This window comes from Entelurus aequoreus, linkage group LG03, assembly GCF_033978785.1.
Source record: "Entelurus aequoreus isolate RoL-2023_Sb linkage group LG03, RoL_Eaeq_v1.1, whole genome shotgun sequence".
In the NCBI taxonomy this organism is placed as follows: domain Eukaryota; kingdom Metazoa; phylum Chordata; class Actinopteri; order Syngnathiformes; family Syngnathidae; genus Entelurus; species Entelurus aequoreus.
The window spans coordinates 93718416-93740431 of NC_084733.1; the positions used below are offsets into that span (position 1 = coordinate 93718416).

The 22016-nt window shown below is 39.9% G+C and overlaps 1 protein-coding gene across 3 annotated transcripts in view; it reads left to right on the plus strand.

Moving 5' to 3' along the window:
* Positions 1–22016, plus strand: part of rev3l (REV3 like, DNA directed polymerase zeta catalytic subunit) — a 115228-nt gene that overhangs the window by 56740 nt on the left and 36472 nt on the right. For 2 of the 3 annotated variants that reach the window (XM_062043278.1, XM_062043280.1), the window contains exons 13-22: positions 345–3993; positions 7074–7804; positions 7879–7964; positions 9214–9339; positions 10957–11149; positions 11224–11338; positions 13900–14015; positions 17945–18063; positions 19612–19730; positions 20515–20656. In XM_062043278.1, the coding sequence (XP_061899262.1) occupies positions 345–3993; positions 7074–7804; positions 7879–7964; positions 9214–9339; positions 10957–11149; positions 11224–11338; positions 13900–14015; positions 17945–18063; positions 19612–19730; positions 20515–20656 (5396 nt within the window). The remainder of the gene's footprint in view (positions 1–344; positions 3994–7073; positions 7805–7878; positions 7965–9213; positions 9340–10956; positions 11150–11223; positions 11339–13899; positions 14016–17944; positions 18064–19611; positions 19731–20514; positions 20657–22016) is intronic. The other variant, XM_062043279.1, reaches the window with a different exon arrangement.

A 22016-nucleotide genomic window follows, 5' to 3' on the forward strand; every position in this document is an offset into this window, starting at 1 on the left:
TAAAGACACAAAATAAATAATCCAAGTCGTTATGATCTGTGCTGACATAGCATGGGATTGTTATCGGTATCAGCCAGCACTCAAGGCTGCAATATCAATATTCAATCTGTAAAGGTGTATCAGGACACCCCTGCTTTTGATGATCCTCCAATTCCGTCCTTTTGTTCCTCATTTGAAGTCTGGTCAGTTTTTGTTTTGCTTTGTCAACCCCTTGTCAAGAGAGATTTGTAATGACTCAAAAGTCTTCTGAGATGAAGATGTTCTTCTGATAAACTGCTAGTACAAGTTAACATGCAATTAAGAACATTCTAAAGACAGACCTCTCTTTCTGTTTCCATTCCTAGATTCATCCTTAACAGAGAGTGGCTCTCGGACTCAGTCTTCTCTCTTAGTCACGGAGAAGATAATAGTGAAAAGGAATCCCTTCCCTGGAGAGATTGGCCATCCTGAACCCCCTCCCACAGCTAAGATCTTTCTGGAATGTAAGCTCCCAGAGCACCGACCGGTTCATGTGCTAGACACGGAGCAACCACTCGACAAGCACTTTCAGCCTAAGAGCCGTCAAGACAGCAGTAGTGAATGTTCCGCGGGCTTAAAGGTCAATAAAGAAATCCCGTACATCCCCCCGGTCAAACACCCGATCCCCTGCAAGACAATCAGTCACCCGGAGGTGCAGGCCGTCTGTGGTGACAAAGAGGACATTCGAAAAGCATCTTTAGCTCTGGATAACGCGGATATTAACAGTTTCCAATTCAGCAACAGTAAGATCACCAAAAGAAGGAAGAATTACAGCAGCATGACGAATGTAGAAACCAACTGTCTGTCGATCCTTCAGAACCACAGGGCCTTCTCTCTCTGCTACTCCGAGCTGAGGAACTGCTCCACCAAGGCGGACCTCGAACTTAGCCAGATGGACAGAAATAGCCCCCACCTGAGGAGTATTTCTTCAGCCCCATCAGTGCTGCAAGAGGACGTTTTTCATAAGGGGGAGAAAAGTCAAGACAGCGAAGAAGGAGATGTGGGCGAGCTGAAAATAAGGTACGAGGACTATCAGAAAAACAAAACCGAAAAGACTGTCGTCGGCCAGCAGGAAGCACACTACAAGTTTTTCCCGAGTGTCATTCTCTCTAACTGCCTGAATAGAAAGAAAGCGTTCAGCAAAAAGCTCCCTGAGCCGGAGCAGTTGCAAAATCGCAGGTCCAGGCTAAAAGTCGGTAAAAAGAGATCGTCAGGCCCGAGAAACAAGTTAAACATAGATGACAGCTCCACCTCCGATAGCCAGATTAGCATGGGCTGCACCTCTGTCACTCCCGATCACCCCGGCATTGGGGACACAGAAATGTTAGTTTGTGAGGAGGATTTCGCAAAAGAGTCCATCTCGGACGAGCCGGTCCAAGAGGGACAATCGCTCACGAAAGATGAGCCAGAAATTGGGGAGAGATTTGTAAACAAAGCGGCCGAACAGCTTCCTGTGCCCACTTCCACGGACACTGACCCAGCTCTCAGTTTCTCAGAGGACACTAAAGAAGACAGTTTAAGTCTCCTGCAAGATTTAGCCACCACAACCAGTTGTACAAACCCCTCATCCCTGCCTGGGAGTAAATACACTCTGAGGACTAAACGGAAGATGTTATACGACAGCGAGGACGGAGACTACGTAGGCACTGCCCGCTCTAAAAGCCAATCCACCGTGAAAGAACGTCTCAAAGGGTGCAACGTCCGTAGTGGGCATGACCTAAAATACCAGAAACGGCGTAAGAAGGAACCCCCTGTCATCGTCAAGTACATCATTATCAACAGGTTCAAAGGACAGAAGAACATGTTGGTGAAAATGTGTAAGGTCAACGCAGAGGAGCAGAGGGTAACACTGACAAAGGAGAAGTTGGATGAGTACAATAAATTGGCTCCTCTGAAGGATTTCTGGCCAAAGATTCCAGAGTCTACCGCAGTCGAGTTCCCGGTCGTGGAGGCAAAGGCAAAAAAACAGCAGAAACGGAAGTCGAAAGTCAACTCTACAAATAAAAGTACTGTAAACAACTCCTCCAAATGTCAATCTGGATCGGATGAAAAGGTCAAAAGAAAAAAGGGATCTCAGAGGAGTCAAGGTTTACCCTCCTTACCCCCTCCTCGACCATGTTACTGTGAGCATGCAGATGACCAGAACCGGGATTATACCGATGTTATGTTGGAGCTAGGCTATCTCTCTGACGGTGCACAAAGCCCAACAGACTCAACGCCCCCTCGCTGCTGGTCTCCAACAGACCCCGTCATGGCCCGGACGACTTCAAAGCAACTAAAAAACCCACTCAGTGATCCGTGTCTTAGTTTTTCTCATCAAATGCCACTGTTTGCAACCAAAAGAGCTCAAAGCAGGTGTAAAACGTCCAAACCTAAGACATCAACAGATTGTAAAAGGAACCTCAAGAAAAAGTCTGCAACTAAGACCCTAGGAGAAAATCCAAAAAACGAGGAATTACAAATCAAAAAGGCTAATCCAAGACGGGGAAGGAAAGCTGTCGGGACGGATGAAAAAATAGACAGCACAGCAAACACCCCAAAACCCAGATGGGCAAACAAAAGGAAATCAATGGATTCTAAACATCACAATACCAGGAAAGATATATCAAAAGTACTTTTCCCAGAAGAGGATTCATCTCTGTCAAAAAAGCTAGTAAATGTAGGTAACAGTCAAGACCAGACAACAGTTGTACCAAAAATCGAGGACTCTAAGATTTCTATCTTAGAGTCCAATCAAAACGTGTCACCACAGGTTCAGACAAAGCAGCAAAGTTGTCAGACCACTGTTGTAAAGGTAGAACCTGGCACGGGGGACTTCAGAGCGTCAACATGTTCAACCTCACTAGAAGACCGTAAAAACGCTCACTCAGCAAAAGCCTCCACACAGTCAGGCTTAACCAACAGACAGGTTTCCGGTCTCTCCCAGACCCCCTGCAGCTTGTCTGTCCTCAGGAAACTTTACCAAAAGAGTCAGCATGGTCAAACTCCGGTGGGGGATTCTGCCAACCGTTCCACTGTCGCAGCTCCAATAACAAAAGTAGGCAAATCAAGAAAGGCTACTCCAAGGAAACCACTGGCCACCACTTCTTCTATACCCAAGGATATCAAACCCAGGAAAAGAAAGAGCAAGCCAAACAACACTCGGCCTACTTTGTCGGTGAAGCAGGAGGACATAACGTTGGATGACTGCTTGCTCTTTCCGTCCAACCCGGACATGGACACTTGCAACCTGATAGAAGACAGTCTGTCCCCAGAACTGCCACACAACTGTTCCTTTGACATAAACGCCATCGATCAGACAGAATTCTCCAGCCCGTACAGCGGCACTCAGTTTGTCCTGACTGACAAACATTTACCTCTGAAGTTTTTGAGCGATGCCAACCAGGAAGCAGTTGTTGCCCAGGCACTGGGCTTCGAAAAGAAGTCGGATTGGCTGCCAGGTTCTGAGGAGGACTTTGAATGGCACCGGTTCAAGCCTTCCAGTGCTGACATCCTGGACAGACGGGACCACGGGGAGGGTGCACCCAACCACCTCACCTTCATTGACTCTGACAAGTTCCACCCCAGAGATGGCCACTTGTCTTCAGGCCACGCCCAAACCCTCAGCCCCTTTCAGGACTTCCACTGTGAAAGAAAAGATCTGCTGTTCTCAGCCTGTGATCCCGTGTTGCCTCTGAGCTCCGCCTCATTCGCCTGTCATGAGGGCTCTCCGACGGGCGACTTTCTGGAATGCATTGACGGGTTCACGTCCCCCACGCCGAGTAGCTCTCCTCGGTCTGTCAGCTCCTTCTCTCAGGTGAGGGCCAGCCAGGTGCTGCGGGGACCAGGAGGAGGCGGAGCCCACATTCTGAAGCCCCTCATGTCCCCTCCGAGCAGGGAGGAGATCCTCAGCACTTTGCTGGACCTGGAGATATCAGAGGCCACCTTTCAGGAGCCCTTCTGCAGTGACCCCTCCGACGCCCCTGGAAAACCAATGTGAGAATATATTCATATTTAACACACAGCAACTATTAGGCTATATTATGACACTTATTTAAACATAACTCCTAAACCAAACATGCAAAATGGATAATAATGCCCGGAATAATGTATCTTTGTGAGTTTTACTAGAATCTGGTGTTTTTGTAAGGTTTGCAAATACAAAAATTTGTTGTTTACTCAATATGACAGTATAACTGTCATACTAAATATGGCAGTTATTTAAACATAACTCCTAAACCAAACATGCAAAATGTCTAATAATGCCTGTAATAATGTATCTTTGTGAATTTTACTAGAATCTGGTGTTTTTGTAAGGTTTGCAAATACTAAAATTAGTTGTTTACTCATTATGACAGTATGAATGTCATACTAAAATATGACAGTTATTTAAACATAATTCCTTAACCAAACATGCAAAATGTCTAATAATGCCTGGAATAATGTCTCTTTGTGAGTTTTACTAGAAAAATGATCTTTTGTCAGGGTTGCAAAGACAAAAAATATTTTTTTTACTCAATATGACATATAACTGTCATACTAAATAAGACAGTTTTTTAAACTTAACTCCAAAACCAAACATGCAAAATGTCTAATAATGCCTGAAATAATGTATCTTTGTGAGTTTTACTAGAAACAGATGCTTTTTTAAGGCTTGCAAACACAAAAAATAGTTTTTACTCAATATGACAGTAATGTTCTTAGAATCCTGAGATAATGCGAAAAAAGCAATAAGAAATTATTCAAACATAACTTTTAAACCAAACATGCAAAATGTCTAATAATGCCTGGAATAATGTATCTTTGTGAGTTTTACCAGAAAAATTTTCTTTTGTAAGGTTTGCAATGACAAAAATCATTTTTTTACTCAATATGACAGTATAACTGTCATACTAAATATGAAAGTTATATAAACATAACTTTTAAACCAAACATGCAAAATGTCTAATAATGCCTGGAATAATTTTTGAGTTTTACTACAAAAATGTTCTTTTGTAAGGTTTGCAATGACAAAAAATATTGTTTTAGTCAATATGACAGTAAAACTGTCATACTAAATATGACAGTTATTTAAACATAACTCCTAAACCAAACATGCAAAATGTCTAATAATGCCTGTATTAATGTATATTTGTGAGTTTTACTAGAATCAGGTGTTTTTGTAAGGTTTGCAAATACAAAAATTAGTTGTTTACTCAATATGACATTATAACTGTCATACTAAATATGACAGTTATTTAAACATAATTCCTTAACCAAACATGCAAAATGTCTAATAATGCCTGGAATAATGTATCTTTGTGAGTTTTACTAGAAAAAATAAATTTTGTTAGGTTTGCAAAGACAAAAAATATTTTTTTTACTCAATATGACAGTGTAACTGTCATACTAATATAAGACAGTTATTTAAACATAACTCCTAAACCAAACATGCAAAATGTCTAATAATGCCTGTAATAATGTATCTTTGTGAGTTTTACTAGAAACATATGCTTTTTTAAGGCTTGCAAACACAAAAAACAGTTTTTACTCAATATGACAGTATAACTGTCATACTAAATAAGACAGTTATTTAAACATAACTCCAAAATGAAACATGCAAAATGTCTAATAATGCCTGAAATAATGTATCTTTGTGAGTTTTACTAGAAACAGATGCTTTTTTAAGGCTTGCAAACACAAAAAATAGTTTTTACTCAATATGACAGTAATGTTCTTAGAATCCTGAGATAATGCGGAAAAAAAGCAATAAAAAATGATTCAAACATAACTTTTAAACCAAACATGCAAAATGTCTAATAATGCCTGGAATAATGTATCTTTGTGAGTTTTACTAGAAAAATGTTCTTTTGTAAGGTTTGCAAAGACAAAAATTATTTTTTTACTCAATATGACAGTAGAACTGTCATACTAAATATGACAGGTATGATTGGTATGGGGACAAGCCTACTGTAAAGTAAGCCTGGTTATGTTAACCTAGATTCCACCACAGCCAACAACAATATGCACTCATTCATGTTATCTAATTATTGTGGATTGTTGGCACTGGACCTAAGATTTGCGCATGAACACAAAATATAATAATAATATAAACATAAGATAGCATTTTAAAATGCATGAAAACAGACAAATCAAAAAAATGCACAAATGGAAGAAAAACATGTCAACAAACTACCCTCTAAAGGCTTAGTGGCCCCCAACCACCGGGCCGCGGACCAATTGGTACCGGGCCGCACAAGAAATTTAAAAAAAATAAATAAATAAATACATTTTTTTTTTTTTTTTTTTTTTTTTTTTTTATTAAATCAACATAAAAAACCCGATATACACATTATAGATCAATATATATCAATACAGTCTGCAGGGATACAGTCCGTAAGCACACATGATTGTATTTCTTAATGAAAAAAAATAAATAAAAATTTATTTTTAATTTTTTTTAATTTAACCCTCCGCCCCCCCGGTCCGTGGGACAAATTTTCAAGCGTTGACCGGTCCGCAGCTACAAAAAGGTTGGGGACCACTGCTCTAAAGGCTTTAGTGGCCACATGCGTGGACAGCACCTTTTAGCTCTTATTTCCAAAATTGTGTCCACTACTGAATTGGGGTCTTTTGGCCACTTATGTGGACACTTATACTGCCATCTGGTGGTGTCAGAAGAGTATAACATACAATGGAATTTGGAAATATAAGACTTTTTTTTTTTTTTTTTAAATAAAAAAAATAAATAAATAAAATAAAATAAATAAATAAATAAATTTTTAAAAAAAAAGGAAATATAAGACTTAGCATGTCACTACATATGAAGAGATGATTTTTAGTTTTTATTTTAATTAGGGTCCAATAAGCCCAAATAGCTAAGAAAAATTTTTAAAAAAGCATGTAAACAAACAGCTTGGGCCTTAAGAGGTTAGAAACATTCTCCTTATGGTTTTGAAAGTTACAAATAAATGCGCAAGCAACATCGAGTACAACCGCTTATGTTGACGTGGGTCATCCAGTGTCAACTTAAAGGACAGCCAGCATTTAGCAGCTGTGACTTGTCAGTAAGTTCTTGTCTTCTTGTCCGTCCTCAGGGATGTTGGTGGTCGTAAGCTCACGGTGGGAACCAGACTGGCACACCACTTAAAAGAGTTCAGCGGAGAACTGTGCATGGAGGGTCTGCACTTCTGGAAGACGGCCTTCTCCGCCATGACACACCCCGCCTCCACCTCCAGCCACACCTCATCCCCGGCCCTGCAGAGAGGGCGAGCATGTAACGAACAGCCTGTGAGGGAGTCCTCGGTCGGGGACCAGCAGGTCATCCTGCTCCCCTGCAAAAGTGCACCAAGCGGGGAAGACGTGCGGCTGTGGCTGGAAGCCAGGAGGCAGTACCAGACCTTGCAGACGGGGATCACGCATGCAGATCTGCTGAAGAAGGATGAAGTGGCCATGTCAGATGTTCCCAGCTCCTCCACAAAACTCAACCGAACCCCAAGGAGAAGAAAGCATGAGCTCTCACTGGTCCTCTCTCCCACAAGGAGTCCATGTAGTCCAGCACCCCATGAAGGTTCTGTCCATCTGGACCAGGAGGATGGACATACAGAGACCCACACAAGCTCTCCGGAGTCTCCAGAGCTGCCGACATGGCAGCATCATCCCAGTCAACCCTTGTCACCGGAACTCTCCGTGGACCGACCGGGCAGCCCCACCTTTCCCCACGTCCAAGATGAGGACGTGATGGACTCCCCACGTCTTCACAGCACTCCTTTTGTAAAGAGGAGGCGTGACCATGTGGCGCCTGTATGCAGCACACCCGTCACCCGCGGTAGGCGTCCTTCTAGCACGTTCCTGCCTTGTGTCAGCTGCTCCCTCAACTCTGCTCCCGTGGTCCTCCTGCAGATGATCCTGTCGCCCAGAGAATCCAGCAGAGGAGGAGGAGCCAAGCCGATCCCCTGAGAAGAGTCTTGCTGGACACACAGATGAAGGTAAAACTCCAACAGGTGCAGAATAATATACCTTAGGTATACCAGTACTAGTATAGTATCGCTATATTCCCCATTTAGTTGTTTATTTTTATGCGGGCATGTCGTGACATTGCTGCTTTTAGGAGCAGAGGAGCATATTGGGCAGCGCACACACACAGAGTACGTACAAGCAGACACAGTGTGTAGACAGAAAAGGGAGAATGGACGCATTTTGGTGTAAAAAGTCAAGATAAAGGTGAAGTTATAACACTGAAACACTCTCAGGAAGAGCTGCTTTAAAGGCCTACTGAAATGGACATTCAGTGCCTTTTATCTCCACGACAATACATCGGCGAAATGCTTTAGCTACGAGCTAACGTGATAGCATCGTGCTTTAACTGCATATAGAAACAAAAGAAATAAACCCCTGACTGGAAGGATAGATAGAAAATCAACAATACTATTAAACCGTGGACATGTAAATACACGGTTAATGCTTTCCAGGCTGGCGAAGGTTAACAATGCTGTGCTAACGACGCCATTGAAGCTAACTTAGCAACCGGACTGCACAGAGCTATGCTAAAAACATTAGCTCTCCACCTACGACCAGCCAGCCCTCATCTGCTCATCAACACCCGTGCTCACCTGCGTTCCAGCGATCGGCAGAAGGACGAAGGACTTCACCCGATGCGTTTGGCGGCCCGGAGACGTAGGAAGTCAAGTCAAGGTGAAGTCGGCGGCTAGCGAGGCTAGCGCGGCTAGCGCTCCAACAAAGTCCTCCTGGTTGTGTTGCTGTAGTCCGCTGCTAATACACCGATCCCACCTACAACTGTCTTCTTTGCAGCCTTCATTGTTCATTAAACAAATTGCAAAAGATGTCCAGAATACTGTGGAATTATGAAATGAAAACAGAGCTTTTTGTATAGGATTCTACAGGGTACCATAACTTCCAGTACTCGGACTTCGTCACGCGCATACGTCATCATACCGCGACGTTTCAGCCGGATATTTCCCGGGAATTTTAAAATGTCACTTTATAAGTTAACCCGGCCGTATTGGCATGTGTTGCAATGTTAAGATGTCATCATTGATATATAAACTATCAGACTGCGTGGTCGCTAGTAGTGGCTTTCAGTAGGCCTTTAAGACATGGCTAGCTAGTTAGCATCTAACATCCATCCACAATGTTTAGCTGCTTGTAAATCACTAATCATGTTATGTGGACCATCACTGGTGGACTTCAAGGGTTTGACGTGTTTGTGCTCCACAGAACCATTTTGCTGCTTTAAATGTTCCGAAAAGAGACAATTCTCAGATCGAGGGTCCCAGCCTCCTCAACACTTACGGCTTCAAAGTCAGCATGCAGAACCTGCAGGATGCCAAAGCTCTGCATGAGGTGAGCTTCATCAGTACCGGTGGATGCTCCTAACACAGAGCTTAGGGGGTCTTGACGAGTCTTACAGACAACTATTTTAATTTAAGGGCGTTGTCACGTTGTGTAAAAGGTAAATAAAAAGAGAATACAACAAATCCTTTTCAACTTATATTCAATTGAATAGACTGCAAAGACAAGATATTTCATGTTCACACTGGTTAGTTTTTGCCAATATTAGCTCATTTGGAATTTGATGGCTGCAACATGTTTCAACAAAGCTGGCACAAGTGGCAAAAAAGAGTGAGAAAGTTGAGGAATGCTCATCTTATTTGGAACATCCCACAAGTGAACAGGCTAATTGGGAACAGGTGGGTGCCATGATTGGGTATAAAAGCAGCTTCCGTGAAATGCTCAGTCGTTCACAAACAAGGACGGGGCGAGGGTCACCACTTTGTCAACAAATGCCTGAGCAAATTGTTGAAGGACAACATTTCTCAACAAGGAATTTAGGGATTTCACCATCTACGCTCCGTAATATCATCAAAAGGTTCAGAGAATGTGGAGAAATCACTGCACGTAAGCCATGATATTATGCACCTTGAACGTAATATCAAAAAGCGACATCCGTGTGTAAAGGATATCACCACACGGGCCCAGGAACACTTCAGAAACCCACTGTTGGTAACTACAGTCGGTCGCTACATCTGCAAGTGCAAGTTAAAACTCTATAATGCAAAGCCACAGCCATTTATCAACAACACCCAGAAACAGAAAAGTGTTCTGTGGTCCGACGAGTCCACATTTCAAAGTGTTTTTTGAAACTGTGGTCCAAAGAGGAAAAGAACCATGGGGACTGTTCTAGGGTGAAAGTGTAAAAGGCAGCATGTGTGATGGTATGGGGGTGTATTAGTGGTCAAGACATGTTCTAGGGTGAAAGTGTAGAAGGCAGCATGTGTGATGGTATGGGGGTGTATTAGTGGTCAAGACATGTTCTAGGGTGAAAGTGTAGTAGGCAGCATGTGTGATGGTATGGGGGTGTATTAGTGGTCAAGACATGTTCTAGGGTGAAAGTGTAAAAGGCAGCATGTGTGATGGTATGGGGGTGTATTAGTGGTCAAGACATGGGTAACTTACACATCTGTGAAGGCACCATTAATGCTGAAAGGTACATACAGCTTTTGGAGCAACATATGTTGTCATCATGGACCGCCCCTGCTTATTTCAGCAAGACGATGCCAAGCCAGGTGTTACAACAGCGTGGCTTCATAGTAAAAGTAAAGTAAAATATGAGAAGGGAGACTGTTGAACAACTTAAGCTGTACATCAAGCAAGAATGGGAAAGAATTCCACTTCAAAAATGTGTTTCCTCACTTCCCAAACCTTTACTGAGTGTTTTTAAAAGGAAAGGCCATGTAACACACTGGTAAAAATGCCTTTTTTTGCAATGTGTTGCTGCCATTAAATTGTAAATTCATGATTATTTGCCAAAAACATGAAATATCTTGTCTTTGCAGTCTATTCAATTGAATATAAGTTGAAAAGGATTTCTCTTTTTATTGACCATTTCCACAAGGTGACAACTTCACTGCTTTTGGGGTTGTGTAATAATGAAGCTAATACGGGTGTGTTCCTCTCCAGGTGCAGTACCTGACTCTAATGGGCATGGAGCTCCATGCGCGTAATCGCCGTGACCTCCAGCCTGATCCCGAGTTTGACCCCGTATGTGCCTTGTTTTACTGCCTGGCTTGTGACGCTCCCTTGCCAGACGTAGACGCGTGCCAGTTGACGGGTGCCATCGTGGTGCATGAAGACCGCAGCGGTCACGGCCGAGGTGAAGGACACTTCCACGACCCGGTCTGTAGGCCGACGTTGTTTGTTCACTGCTGACTGTCTGACACACTTTAGCAGGTGGCAGAGGAACAGCACCCCTGCTGGTCAGGTCCGGCATCTCCGGGCTGCAGGTGACATATGCTGCAAATGAGAAGATGCTGTTTCAGGAACTGGTGGCAGTCATGAGAAAGTTGGTGGCTAAACTACTTTTACTGTCATGTATAAATACAGTGGGACATGTTGATGTCAATCACACTCACATTTCCTGACTGAGGTCCACTTAAGACAAATTATGCTCTAATTAGCACTTTAACTTTTAACTTTTGGCATGAGGAGAATGGCTGGTGATAGAAGATGGCAGTTTGTTGAAGGGGAACTGCACCTTTTTTTTGGAATGTTGCCTATCTTTAACAATCTTTATCTAAAACAGATTTTTTATTTTTTAAATACGTTATTAATATTAAATAAAGCCTTCTTACTACAGAGCCTATAGGAGCCGCTCTATTGTGCCTATAAAGTCCTTAAAAAACATCCAATACATCTCAATTAAGGTTTTATATACATGATGTAAGTATGTATGTAGTATCTAGTAACATTCATAATAACATGTAATATATGCATGATGTAAATACATATGTAGTATCTAGTAACATTCATAATAACATGTAATATATACATGATGTAAGTATATATGTAGTATCTAGTAACATTCATAATAACATGTAATATATACATGATGTAAGTATATGTGTCATGTAGTAACATTCATAATAACATGTAATATATACATGATGTAAGTATATATGTAGTATCTAGTAACATTCATAATAACATGTAATATATACATGATGTAAGTATATGTGTCATGTAGTAACATTCATAATAACATGTAATATATACATGATGTAAGTATATATGTAGTATCTAGTAACATTCATAATAACATGTAATATATACATGATGTAAGTATATATGTAGTATCTAGTAACATTCATAATAACATGTAATATATACATGATGTAAGTATATATGTCATGTAGTAACATTCATAATAACATGTAATATATACATGATGTAAGTATATATGTCATGTAGTAACATTCATAATAACATGTAATATATACATGATGTAAGTATATATGTCATGTAACATTCATAATAACATGTAATATATACATGATGTAAGTATATATGTAGTATCTAGTAACATTCATAATAACATGTAATATATACATGATGTAAGTATATGTGTCATGTAGTAACATTCATAATAACATGTAATATATACATGATGTAAGTATATATGTCATGTAGTAACATTCATAATAACATGTAATATATACATGATGTAAATATATATGTAGTATCTAGTAACATTCATAATAACATGTAATATATACATGATGTAAGTATATATGTAGTATCTAGTAACATTCATAATAACATGTAGTATATACATGATGTAAGTATATATGTCATGTCGTAACATTCATAATAACATGTAATATATACATGATGTAAGTATATATGTAGTATCTAGTAACATTCATAATAACATGTAATATATACATGATGTAAGTATATATGTAGTATCTAGTAACATTCATAATAACATGTAATATATACATGATGTAAGTATATATGTAGTATCTAGTAATATTAATAGTAACATGTAATATATACATGATGTAAGTATATATGTAGTATCTAGTAACATTCATAATAACATGTAATACATACATGATGTAAGTATATATGTCATGTAGTAACATTCATAATAACATGTAATATATACATGATGTAAGTATATATGTCATGTAGTAACATTCATAATAACATGTAATATATACATGATGTAAGTATATATGTCATGTAGTAACATTCATAATAACATGTCATATATACATTATATCATGTAGTAACATTCATAATAACATGTAATATATACATGATGTAAGTATATATGTCATGTAGTAACATTCATAATAACATGTAATATATACATGATGTAAGTATATATGTAGTATCTAGTAACATTCATAATAACATGTAATATATACATGATGTAAGTATATATGTCATGTCGTAACATTCATAATAACATGTAATATATACATGATGTAAGTATATATGTCATGTAGTAACATTCATAATAACATGTAATATATACATGATGTAAGTATATATGTCATGTAGTAACATTCATAATAACATGTCATATATACATTATATCATGTAGTAACATTCATAATAACATGTAATATATACATGATGTAAGTATATATGTCATGTAGTAACATTCATAATAACATGTAATATATACATGATGTAAGTATATATGTAGTATCTAGTAACATTCATAATAACATGTAATATATACATGATGTAAGTATATACGTCATGTCGTAACATTCATAATAACATGTAATATATACATGATGTAAGTATATATGTAGTATCTAGTAACATTCATAATAACATGTAATATATACATGATGTAAGTATATATGTAGTATCTAGTAACATTCATAATAACATGTAATATATATATGATGTAAAGTGTGGCCACCCCTGGACATAGTTTTCATAAAAATGACCCTTTGGGGTGTCAAATTGTGCAACAATAACTTCAGCTCAGAAAAAGAAGGTGGACCAGGACTTGCTGAGTGGTGGACTTAAACAAGTTCCACTGTACAAGGTCATGTAGAACTGTTTCTAGCTGAGGTTATATTGCTGTTGTTTCTCCCTCAGATTTGACCCAGATATCCTGTTTGGATACGAGGTGCAGATGCAGTCCTGGGGCTACCTTCTTCAGCGGGCAGCGGTGGTAGGAGTGGACCTCTGTCAACAACTGTCCAGAGTGCCTGGTAATAACACTTTCTTTACCTCTGGAGTGCGGATGACTGGCACTATGTCATGAACAAAAACGTCTTAAAACTGTTTTTCTTTTGAACGTATGCTTAGTTGTGGTGTATCCGCACATGTATCCCACAGTATAGATGTGCACCGAGTTCCTACACGGTACGCATTAAATGAGGGACAGGAAGTGTCCCCCAGAGTACATAAAAATACAAAGATAAGTGGAGAAGAAGAAAGCGGTCTACCTGTAGAGTAGAGACGTTTGTCGAAGTCTAAGCTGGAACTACCTGAAGCAGCCGAGGGGTGGGGAAAATATTGATATGGCAATATATTGTGATATTTTCTCTAAAGGTGTACAGTACAGGCCAAAAGTGTGGACACACCTTCTCATTCAATGTGTTTTCTTTATTTTCATGACTATTTACATTGTAGATTGTCACATCAAAACTATGACTGGACTTGGAGTACTCCCTTATATCGTATCTGCAGTGGAACAATGAGGCCGTGGTCCTTCCCTGAAGGGTGGGGGCTTTCTTTCTGTGTAAGGAGGAGGCTCTTCCGTATGAGTGTTACAACAACTTAGGAAGCCGGTGTGAATGTACTAGTCTAGGTTGTTCTCCTGAAATATCAGTAAACTTGATGATATTCCTATTCTGTCCTGGTGATCCTTCTTATTCAGCTTATATGTCATCCAAAAGAACCTGGGATTGACCAGTAACTTAGATTCCCTTGGAGGAAGAACTGGTCGGACGCAACAATTTGGGGGCTCGTCCGGGATGACACGCTGAGAATTGGACATCTCTTGCACTCTTCTGGACAGACTCACCTGGCCAAAACAGTAGCAAGTAAACTGTTTGTGTTACCTTAAAGACTTGGCATGTAGGACTTGGAGTACTCCCTTATATCTTATCCGCAGTAGAACAATGAGGCCGTGTTCCTTCCCTGAGGGGTGGGGGCTTTCTTTCTGTGTAAGAAGGAGGCTCTTCCGTATGAGTGTTAGAACAACTTAGGAAGCCGGTGTGAATGTATTAGTCTAGGTTGTTCTCCTGAAATATCAGTAAACTTGATGATATTCCTATTCTGTCCTTGTGATCCTTATTATTCAGCTTATATGTCATCCAAAAGAACCTTGGATTGACCAGTAATTTAGATTCCCTTGGAGGAAGAACCGGTCGGACGCAACAATTTGGGGGCTCCTCCGGGATGACACGCTGAGAATTGGACATCTCTTGCACTCTTCTGGACAGACTCACCTGGCCAAAACAGCACCTACTTTAATGTAGGGCGTGCTTTAGGAGCGTTGCATTAGTAATAGAGATCTTTTGGGGAAGATCTGGAGGGGGATTGTGAAGAATATATATATATATATATGCACAAGAGTTATTTCTTTCTATTCATAGTCATATTTGAAAACAGCTAGTGTTTTTCCATTTGTTGTCTTTCTATTTGTCCGCAAGTAAACTGTGTGTGTTACCTTAAAGACTTGGAATGCAGGACTTGGAGTACTCCCTTATATCTTATCCGCAGTAGAACAATGAGGCCGTGTTCCTTCCCTGAGGGGTGGGGGCTGTCTTTCTGTGTAAGAAGTAGGCTCTTCCGTATGAGTGTTAGAACAACTTAGGAAGCCGGTGTGAATGTATTAGTCTAGGTTGTTCTCCTGAAATTTCAGTAAAACTTGATGATATTCCTATTCTGTCCTGGTGATCCTTCTTATTCAGCTTATATGTCATCCAAAAGAACCTGGGATTGACCAGTAACTTAGATTCCCTTGGAAGAAGAACTGGTCGGACGCAACAGGAGTTATGTACTTAACAAAAAAAGCTGAATGTGGGGGGGCGTGGCCTGCGGACCTGCAGCGAGGCGGGGTGCGTCAGGACCGGCTTGGAGATTAGTGACAGGTGCGTAGATGACACAGCTGTGAGTGTGGCTCTGTTAAAGGCAGCAGTCGGGAAGGAGAGGGTGTTGTTGATGGTGGAGATTGAGCGAGAGCGAGAGAAACTTTAACATGGCTGAAAAGCACAAGAAGGACACCTTATTGTAAAAATCAATCATCGTTCACAAAGATGAACACGGCTGTCATGTCCGTCATTGGTGGTCCAGAGAACCCGGAGGAGCAAGACCTCCACAGTGAAATAACTAAAAACATCTAGTTTTTTTTCAAAATAGCCACCCTTTGCTCTGATTACTGCTTTGCACACTCTTGGCATTCTCTCCATGAGCTTCACGCACACCTGTGAAGTGAAAACCATTGCAGGTGACTACCTCTTGAAGCTCACGGAGAGAATGCCAAGAGTGTGCAAAAGGGTGGCTATTTTGAAGAAACTAGAATATAAAACATGTTTTCCGTCATTTTTTTGTTAAGTACATAACTCCACGTGTGTTCGTTCCTAGTTTTGATGTGACAATCTACAATGTAAATAGTCATGGAAATAAAGAAAACACATTGAATGAGAAAGTGTGTACTGTATATATAGATTTTTAATGTCCTAATATCAATTTTCAGATTTTTAATTTTTTTTAAAAAAACATTTAAAAAAAAATATTATATTGTAATAATATAATTATTATATTTATATTATTTCATTTCTCTTTTTTTTTTTTAAATTGGCGCTCGGCATATTGTAAAAAATAAAACAATTCCATTATTAATAAGTAATATTAGATATTACACCAATTTGCCATGTCAGCTATAACTCAACAGTGAGATGTTTTGTTCGGAGAACTTAGTATATATTACTACTTAGCATATTTAATGTGTCATAATAACCTCTTAACCTCACTTTTTATGAAGGCTGCCCTCCGTGGAAAATGTTTGGACACTAAAATATTATTTCATATTGATGTACTTACTTTTAGTTAGGGTTGTACGGTATACCAGTACTAGTATAATATTGCGGTACTAATGAATCAAAAACAATACTATACTCTGTTTGAAAAGTACCGATTCCCCATATTATTTATTTATAATAACGTCCATCCACAGTGTTTTAGCTACTTCTAAATCACTAATCCTGGTCTCCATGGCGACAAATAAAGTGACTTTCATACAAGTAGCATTATCATTGGAGGACGAGGAATAGCCAAACATGCTTCACTACACACCGTAGGAGGATACAATAGCTCACCGCCGTCACAATGTAAACAAATGCCATGGGTGGATCTACACCTGACATCCACTGTAATGATACCAAGTACAGCAGCATATCTAGTTGATACTACTATGATTATGTCAATGTTTTTTGGCATCACAACATCTTTAGTTTTTTTAAAAGGTATACTATGTTTATAAAGTCAGTAAATATGTCCCTAGACACATGAGGACTTTGAATATGACCAATGTATGATCCGGTAACTACTTGGTATCACATCCATACCTAAATGTGTGGTATCATCCAAAACTAATGTCAAGTATCAAAGAAGAGAAGAATAAGTGATTATTACATTTGAACAGAAGTGTAGATAGAACATGTTCAAACAGAAAATAAGTAGATGTTAACAGTAAATGAACAAGTTTTATTAATATTAATAAACACTGCGGATGGATGTTAGCCGCTAACTAGCTAGCCATGTCTTAAAGCAGCTCTTCCTGAGGGTGTTTCAGTGTTATAACTTCACCTTTATCTTGACTTTTTACACCAAAATTCTCCCTTTTCTGTCTATACACTGTGTCTGCTTGTAAGTACTCTGTGTGTGTGCGCTGCCCAACATGCTCCTCTGCTCCTAAAACCAGCAATGTCACGACAGGGGGAAACAGGTACTTTTTAGAGGCCGGTATAGTACCGAATATGATTCATTAGTATCGTGGTACTATGCTAGTACCAACATACCGTGCAACCCTAGTTCACATCAATCCCAAATAAGGTGTGGGAGGATTTGCTACATAGCGCACAGGCCCCGCCTCCTCCTCCTGATTGGCTGTCCTTCGGTGTCTCCTCAGGTGACTCCAGAGACAATCGCTTCACTGCAGACAGAGACGAGTACGGAGCGGACACCATGTCTGCCATCAACATCATCGGACGTGTCGTCCTCAACTTGTGGAGAATCATGAAAACAGAGGTAGCAACATCACCCTAATGTGTGTCAACCCTTCAAATCTGCACTTTTGCCTGTTAGAGGAGTTATTACGCTAATAATAGATTGTATTTGTACAAGCACGTTACATTGAGCAAACAACCTCAAAGTGCTACAGCGCATTTTTAAGAAAATAAAATAAAAACAACAATGCTAGAACCACAAATAGCTGCCCCCAACAAGTAAAATAAATAGTAAAAATAAAATAAGATACAAACTAGAACAGCCTAATAGCTAGAACTAGCACACGTATATCTAAAAAAATGTTTAAAAAAAAAAAAAGAAGGGTTTTTAAGCCTTTTTTAATTACTTTCATTATTAAGAAAAAATGACCGACAGGAAGGCCAGAAACACTTTTTATTTCAACAGACTCTCGCACCGTACCCGCCGTCCAAACCGCCCAGTTCCTGTCTTCACAATAAAAACCAAGTTGCTTTAAGAACTTGAAAAATTCCCGGTTTTCCCAAATTTCCGTAATACCATTTTTCAATTACAAAACTGTTACTACTTCAACATTTCTTGATAGAATTAAACAATTCCAACACCAACCAATTCAGCTCATTCAGGACATTCATGCCCTTAATCTTTTTTTTTTTTTTTAATCCCACTTTTCCCAAAATTCCCAAATTTCCAGGAAGTTCCTATTGAAATGAATGGGACATTTTTCCAAGTTGCACAATTCCCACATTTTTCAACCAATTCAAAGCATTCCACCTTGAACACACACATATTTCCACCTTGAACACACACATATTTCCAAGTTCAAAAAAATTCCAGGAATTCCCGGTTTTTCAAACCCTATTTTCACCTTTTTTTCTGTGGACTACTCCTTCCACATTTTTCAACCCACTTCAAGCGTTCCACCGTCCAAACATTCCTCTTAGTCAGGACCAAAAAAAAACAGTTGGTTTAAGAACTTAATAAATTCCCGGTTTTTCCCAAAATTTCCGTAATACCATTTTTCAATTCAAAAACTGTTACTACTTCAACATTTCTTGACAGATTTAAACAATTCCAACACCAACCAATTCAGCTCATTCAGGACATTCACGCTCTTAATCATTTTCCAAAAAAATCCCGCTTTTCCCCCAAATTTCCAGGAAGTTCCCATTGAAATGAATGGGACATTTTTCCATGTTGCACAATTCCCACATTTTTCAACCATTCCAACATCAACACATTCATCCTGGACATTCAAACTATCATATTTCCAAGTTCCAAACCAAATTCTGATTTTCCTGGACATTCAAACTCTTCAACATTGAAACTATTCTTCCATTCATTCTACATTCTGTCAGCATTTCACTTCAACTTCAACATTGGAACATTCACACCTCATCTCATTATTAGTGTATTATATTTAGTCTTTTCTTAAAAAGTGTTGTTCTGCGTGTGTCTTAGACAGGAAGTGATCAGTAGAAGGTGCAGAAATAAGCTGAGCTCCAACTGTGACAATGGTTGACTTTACTTTGAAAAGTCAAGTCCAGTTCCAGGGGACATTTCCATCCAAGTCTTGTTTGTCCTTCCTCTCAGGTGACAATCAACAACTACACTTTTGAGAACGTGGCCTTCCATGTGCTGCACCAGCGCTTCCCCCACTACAGCCCCCGCACACTGTCCGACTGGTTTGACCACCACACTGACCTCTACAGGTGTGTAGCAGCATCTTCAGATATGCACATTATTTATATACGAAAGATTGTACGCCTCCTCTTTTATTTGGACTTTCCCTGATTACGTGGCAACAGCTGTTTCTAAGGGACGGGGGTCGTAAACAGCCGTCGCCTTTGGTTACAAAGCCGTTCAAAGAAAAGGTGCCTGGAGGGGAGTCGGGTCCTGCTTCCTCTCCGCTTTGTGGATCCCCCTGCACAATGTAAAGTGGAAGTAACAACAATATCCGTCAGGTTCAAACACTGATGACATCTATTAAACAAGACAAGAAGCAAGGAATTAAACAGAGACAGAATTAAATTTTGCTCAATTGAGGAGAAACGTCTGGGCTGTACTCCCACCACGCTCTGACGAAAGATTGTACGCCTCCTCTTTTATTTGGACTTTCCCTGATTACGTGGCAACAGCTGTTTCTAAGGGACGGGGGTCGTAAACAGCCGTCGACTTTGGTTACAAAGCCGTTCAAAGAAAAGGTGCCTGGAGGGGAGTCAGGTCCTTGTAGGGTCAAGACAAAATCTTCCTGTGGATTACAATACATCAAAGAAACCGACACCTTCATGTCGCTTCCCATCCTACACAGTGGAGTTTTACAAGCCTTTTGATTGATGAAAGACAGCTTTTGTCTGCTCGCCGGGTACTCATTGATAACAATTATTCTGACAATGTCAGTGCTCTTCTTTAGTGGACATTGTCGTGCAGGTCTTGCACGCCATGACCTGCTGGAGGTGAAGCGTTCCTAAAGTTGTCGCTCCTTGCTCGTGTCAGGTGGAAAACGGTGGACCACTACGTGAGCCGCGTGCAGGGTGCCATGCAGCTCCTGCAGCAGCAGGACATCGTCGGCAGAACCAGTGAGCTCGCCAGACTCTTCGGGATCCAGTTTTTCCACGTTCTCACTCGAGGCTCTCAGGTACCCGCTCATTACTTTGAGATGCCATACCCTCGCCCACCAAGAGGGTTACTGCACTCGTTATTGTGTGAAGGAAACCACGGGGAGAGAAAGCGGTGAAGTGGTCACGTTGTGTAAATGGTCAATAAAAAGAGAATACAACAAAACTTATATTCAATTGACTAGACTGCAAAGACAAGATATTTCATGTTCACACTGGTTAGTTTTTGCAAATATTAGGAATTTGGAATTTGCTGCCGGCAACATGTTTCAAAAAAGCTGGCACAAGGGGCAAAAAAGACTGAGAAAGTTTAAGAAGAACATTTCTCAAGCAGCTATTGCAAGGAATTGAGGGATTTCACCATCTACGCTCCGTGATATCATCAAAAGGTTGAGAGAATGTGGAGAAATCACTGCAGGTAAGCCATGATATTACACACCTTGGATAACCTCAGGCATCAAAACGCCACATCAGTGTGTAAAGGATATCACCACATGGGCTCAGGAACACTTCAGAAAACCACTGAGAGTAACTACAGTTGGTCGCTACTAGAGATGTACGATAATATCGGCCTGCCGATATTATCGGACGGTATATGCGTTAAAATGTAATATCGGAAATTATCGGTATCGTTTTTTTTATTATCGGTATCGGTTTTTTTTTTTTTTTTTTTTTTTTTTTATTAAATCAACATAAAAAACACAAGATACACTTACAATTAGTGCACCAACCCAAAACCTCCCTCCCCCCATTTATTTCTGTTATTAATATTCTGCTTCCTACATTATATATCAATATATATCAATACAGTCTGCAAGGGATACAGTCCGTAAGCACACATGATTGTGCGTGCTGCTGCTCCACTAATAGTACTAACCTTTAACACTTCATTTTACTCATTTTCATTCATTACTAGTTTCTATGTAACTGTTTTTATATTGTTGTACTTTCTTTTTTATTCAAGAAAATGTTTTTAATTGAGTTATCTTATTTTTTTTTTTTTTTTTTTTTTTAAGTACCTTATCTTCACCATACCTGGTTGTCCAAATTAGGCATAATAATGTGTTAATTCCACGACTGCATATATCGGTTGATATCGGTATCGGTAATTAAAGAGTTGGACAATATCGGAATATCGGCAAAAAGCCATTATCGGACATCCCTAGTCGCTACATCTGTAAGTGCAAGTTAAAGCTCTACTATCCAAAGCGAAAGCCATTTATCAACAACACCCAGAAACACCGCCGGCTTCTCTGGGCCCGAGATCATCTAAGATGGACTCACGCAAAGTGAAAAGTGTTCTGCGGTCTGACGAGTCCACATTTCAAATTTGTTTTTGGAAATATTCGACATCGTGTCATCCGGACCAAAGGGGAAGCG